Raw genomic sequence first — 5,662 nt, forward strand, 5'->3', positions numbered from 1 at the left:
CCGGGGCACGAACCTGTGTCCCCTGCATCGGCAGGCGGACTCTCAACCACTGCGCCACCAGGGAAGCCCTCACTTCTGTTCTTTAAGGTCGCTTTACCCCAACGAAGACCAAAGAGCAAGTACTGGCCTCGTCCAAGCATTTTTCATCGGGGAGACTCTCCATGCCTGAGGCTGAGCACTAAGATTAGAAGGTGCTGAATATAACTGTCCCCCCTCAGTTACCTCCCCTCACCCCACCTTCCCTCCCTGTCTCTCTGTGTCTCTGTCTGTCTCTTTCTGTCTCTGTCTCTCTGATTCTCTCTGTGTCTCTGTTTCTCTCTGTCTCTGTCTCCCTCTCACCACCAATATCTCAAGGTCAGAAGACCTGTGATATGGGGGAACTTCTGTTCACTTCCCAAGAGCTCCTGTTTCAACTGGAAGATTCTTCTTGTGCAGGAACATCTAAAATGTACAAAAGCACGAAACTCTAGGATGCTTGTTCACACTATCTTAGTGAAGTCACCAAACCGGAGGGATTCCCGTGCAGTTCTGTGCGTTGGATACAGGCGCCACTCACCTGGTCCTGAGCCACCTCAGTGGGCTTCTTGTGGATGATCCAGGTGACCGACTCAGAGAGCGGAGGTGTGGTCAGGGAGCCCGGATACGTCCAGTAGTCCCGGCAGGCGGGCAGCAGGCAGGAGGGCTGGAAGGGGCCCAGGGCCGCCCGCGCGTCCTGGGGGCGGAGACCGCAGGCTCTCAGGTGGGTGGAGGAGGCCAGGGAGGGAGGCACCACGCTTGGCTTTATCTCAACGATGTGGCCTAGAGGGGAGCATGTCTCCGAGATAAAGGCTGTGGTCGCGTTGTCACATTTGGAAACCGTAACAAGAGAATGTGGCCCTTCCACGCTGAGCAGGGATGCCCACCGCAGGCTTGTAGTTTTTCTTTTAAGGCTACTCATTTTTGTATACCTTGGCTGTGAAAATATCACACTTTTAAAAGCTGATATCAAATAACATACACAGCATACAATTTACCATTTTAACCATTTTTAAATGTACAGTTCAGTGGCGTTAAGTACCTTCACATTACTGTGCAATCATCACCACATCCGTCTCCAGAATTTTCTCATCTTCCCAAACTGAGACTCTGTCCCCATTAAATACCAGCTCCCCATCTCCTCCCCCCGGCCCCCAGCACCCACCCTTCTACTTTCTGTCTGTATGAATCTAACTCCTCTAGGAACCTCGTATAAATGGAATAATACAGGATTTGTCCTTTTGTGACTGGCTTATCTCACTCAGCACAATATCTTCAAGGTCCATCCATGTTGTAGCCTATGTCAGAATTTCCCCCCTTTTTAAGACTGAGCAGTATTCCACTGTGTGGATGGACCACATTTAGTTTATCCATCATCCATCGATGGACACTTGGGTGGATTCCACCTCTTGGCTGTTGTGAATAAAGCTGCTATGAACGTGGGTGTACAAACATCTCTTCAAGACCCTGCTTTTAATGATTTGGGGGATATACCTAGAAGTAGAAATGCTGGATCCCATGGTAATTCTATGTTTAATTTTTTGAGGGACCACCAGACTGTTTTCCATAGCAGCTGCACCAGAAAACATTACACTTTTAAGACAGCTGATCCTCTCTTTAGCAGACCTCCCCAGCGTGAGAGCCATGGCAATTACAAACGCGCAGGGGGATGCCCTGCACTGGCCGAATTCCCTGACTCGTGCCAGAATTTTCCTTCTCATCAGCGAGGGGTGGGATTGATGGACTGGGTCAGTGCAGCTCTCCAGGCTGCTCCATCAGCACGTGTCCTGCTTGGGAGCCCCGTGTTCAGAATCCACGTTTGCTTGGTTTCCATGCTCTAGGGAAGCATAGGGAGAAACCTGCCTCTCAGTTCCTAATGACCCTGATGGGGTCCCACCATCACTCACTCACTCAGAGCTATTCTTGAGCACCCACAGTAAACCCGACTCTATCTTAGGTGCTGGGGCTACAGGAGAGACAAACTACCCGCTTTCGTGGAACTCAGTTTTACTGGAAGAGAGCAGACGGCACACGGAGCAAATAAGTAAAATATCTAGTAGTTTACACAGTGATAAATGTGATGGGGAAAAATAAGGTAGGGCAGTGAGATAAGAGATGTGGGGAGTATAGGCTGGTGTTTTAGGAGGGGTGGCCCTGAAGGCCTCCCTGAGAAGGTGCCGTCTGAACAAAGACACCGAGGAGATGAAGGGGAGGAAATTTCTCTGAAGCAGTGGCCAGTGCAAAGGCCCCGAGGCAGGGTCTGGCCTGATGCGCTGGGGGATCAGCAGAGAGGCCACAGGGCTGGAAGGATCACGAGACGCGGAAGTGATTAAAAGAGATGCGGGGGGTTCCCTGGTGGCGCAGTGGTTGAGAATCCGCCTGCCAATGCAGGGGACACGGGTTCGAGCCCTGGTCCGGGAAGATCCCACATGCCGCGGAGCAGCTAAGCCTGTGCGCCACAACTACTGAGCCCGTGTACCACAACTACTGAAGCCCACACACCTAGAGCCCGTGCCTCACAACAAAAGAAGCCACCGCAATGAGAACCCCGCTCACCGGAATGAAGAGTAGCCCCCTCTCGCCACAACTAGAGAAAAGCCCAGGCACAGCAACAAAGACCCAACACAGCCAAGAAATTAATAATAAATAAATAAATTTATTTAAAAAAAAAGAGATGGGAGGAGGGAGATGGGGACACCCTGCTTCTGCCCAGGGCTGGGGACCCCCGAAGAAACCCACCGGCAGAGGCAGGGGCTAGGGGGCTGCTCCCTGGATGCTGTGGAGCGAAAGCAGGGCCTCTTGGCTGGTCTCTGCCTCATTGGAAGCAAAGCTCCTGGGCAGCTTCTGCTCAGAGGGGAAAGGCTCAGAGAGGTCCCTCGGGTTGACGGGCCCAGGACAGGGCCTCCACCTGCACCCCTGTGAAGTGAGTGAGGCGAAAGGCTGAGGGAGCAGCCCTGGGAGAAGCAACCAGTGCCCAGCCGGAGCGGAGCCTGAACCAGGGGCCCAGCCGCATGCTGGGCAAGCTGGGAGACAGTCAGCACGAGGCACCTGTTCTCGGGTCCCCGAGGAAGGAGGCTCCCTGCTGGTGGGTGTCCCTCCCCCCGGCCCTCAAAGGCAAAAGCAAGGAGCCACTGACGGCTTGTCTCCGGTTGCTGACTCACCGCTCAGCCATGGGGAGGTGGTGCTTAAGCTCCCAGCAGCTGGAAGGGAGTAAATTGACTCTCTCTGACAGATGGTCGCCAAGCACCTTGTGCCAGGCTCCACCTTGTAACCAATGTCTAGTTGACGGCTTAAAACGGCATGACTGAAACACGCTTCCCAAAGTGTAGCGCCCACCCACCTAAAGTGCACGATTCTATGGCTGTTCGTATATTCACAGACAGACACGCGAACCCTCAGCCAGTTGCTCCTAGAACATGTTCGTTACCTCAAAACAGAACTCCAGAAGAAGAGAGCCCCAGTAAACAGTCTTTAGCCGTCATTCCCCCTAACCTGCCCACCTGCCCTCACCCTGCCACAGGCCCCACCGATCTGCCCATTCTGGACATTTCCTAGAAATGGAATCATATAATACGGAGAATTTTGCGTCTGGCTTCTTTCACTCAGAATGATGTCTTCAAAAGCCATCTCTGTTGTAGCAGGTGTCAGAGCTTCATTCCTTTTTATGGCTGAGTAATATTCCACCGTGTGGTCTACTCAACTCTTGAAGGACACAGGTCACATTCGCACGTGGGACAAGATGCAGAAAGTACCTGCGGGTGTGCGGCGACAGATAAATGCCCCTCCTGCCCCCAGCCCCCAGCCCCATAGGAACTGACGTGCCAGACGCCCTCTGAAGCTCTTACCTTGGATTTTCAGAACCAGCCTTTACGTCTGTTTCATGATAAAGAAAGAAAGATAAGAGCTTCCGAAAGCCACGTGATTAGATGGCGGCAAACCCAGATGCTACGGGACGTCTGTCCCATCCCACAGAGCTGGACACCACAGAGGTGCCTCCTAAGGCTGAAAATTTAAAAAATAAACCCAGACATTGGGGGAACCCAGGAAGGAGCACAGACTGTGACAAATGACTTGAGCCGATCACCCTCCCGACCCACGGGACACAGACCCCTGCCCTCTGAGGCGGGACCTTACTCTCTTAAGATTCTATCTCTTATTTTTCAGGTGAGGAAACTGAGGCCCAGGGAGCAGCATCAGGACCAGAACTGGGCCCAGCAGCTTCCTCCATCCCCTGCCAACACCGTTCCTCCTGCAAGTTTGCCCAGAGCCTTCGGGAAAGCAAACAGACCCCTTAGCACATAGCACCTCATGGCAGCTCTTTCTTTCCCACCAAGCGTTGGAGACTGTGCCCTGAGGGGATGGCTGCCACCAGGGAAACGTCCAGGTTTACTCTGGCTGTAGACCAGGAAGGAGATGGATGCTCCCAGCACCAAGACCTTGCTGAGCTCCTGAGCTGGCAGACGGGGCAACAGGGGTGGGGTGATCTGGTCTGGTCCCAGGACCAAGGGGAGGGCGCCACACAGATCAAACAGCCCCTGTGAAGCTGCCCAGGAAGGGCTGGACCCCACCTCCCATCTGGAGCCGCTCTCGCCATTGTTAAGACAGGTCGGAGACCCACCCGTCCCAGCGTCCAAGGACCACGGGTGACTCCTTCCCTTGGAATTCTTTTGTTTGGTGCTGAACAAATAAACTGCAGTTTTCAGGAATTTCCATTTCTCCATCAAAGCCCTCTCTCAGCTGATACTGGAGAAAAGCTACCTTGCTGGCCTTGCTGTCTTTCGGAGCTATGCTGAGTGCAGCCAGGTGTGCAGGGGAGCTGGGCAGGATGGGTGCGTCTGCAGGACCCCTTGCCCCGTCCCCCTGTTCTCCCAGGATGGGGCTGACCCTAAGGATCCCAGGTGGCTTGCAGGTGGACACTCTTAAATGTCGATAGTTGAGAATTTATTTCAACTGGTTTTCTTTTTTTTATTATTTTAAAAATATTTATTTATTTATTTTTGGCTGCGTTGGGTCTTCGTTGCTGCGCGCGGGCTTCCTCTAGTTATGGTGAGCGGGGGCTACGCTTCGTCACGGTGCATGGCCTTCTCATTGCGGTGGCTTCTCTTGTGGAGCACGGGCTGTAGGCACGTGGGCTTCAGTAGTTACAGCACACGGGATCAGTAGCTGTGGCTTGCGGGCTCTAGAGCGCAGGCTCAGTAGTTGTGGCGCACGGGCTTAGTTGCCCCGTGGCATCTTCCAGGACCGGGGCTCGAACCCATGTCCCCTGCATTGGCAGGTGGATTCTTAACCACTGTGCCTCCAGGGAAGTCCACATTTCAATTGGTTTTAAAATAAACATTATTGCAAATGGATGCTGTTGCCAGGGAAAAGGCTAAAGATTTTTAAAAAGTGGATCACTTTCATAAAAAGTACTAAGTAACTAATAGTACCACAGGTGGGTAGACAGGCAAAAACCTTCCAGATGCTGCCTGAACGGCCGAATGTTGGGAAACCCCATTACGCTGAGGAGGGAGGGCCCGAGAATAGCAGGAACACCTCAAACTCGGTGAGACAACTCGAGACACAGCTGGAATCAGCTCCATTGAGTCCCAGTTCCAGAACTGGACTCAGACCCTCTCTGCAACGCTCTTGCCACCCAACTGGTTCC

General features: G+C 53.0%; 1 protein-coding gene across 1 annotated transcript in view; it reads right to left on the minus strand.

The window, feature by feature from the left end:
• CA5A (carbonic anhydrase 5A) overlaps window positions 1–5,662 on the minus strand; it is a 30,019-nt gene that overhangs the window by 3,702 nt on the left and 20,655 nt on the right. Inside the window, exon 6 of the mRNA XM_007468429.1 lies at window positions 557–712. Coding sequence (XP_007468491.1) covers window positions 557–712 — 156 coding nt within the window. The remainder of the gene's footprint in view (window positions 1–556; window positions 713–5,662) is intronic.

Source organism: Lipotes vexillifer, unplaced genomic scaffold, assembly GCF_000442215.2.
Source record: "Lipotes vexillifer unplaced genomic scaffold, Lipotes_vexillifer_v1.1 scaffold23, whole genome shotgun sequence".
NCBI lineage: Eukaryota > Metazoa > Chordata > Mammalia > Artiodactyla > Lipotidae > Lipotes > Lipotes vexillifer.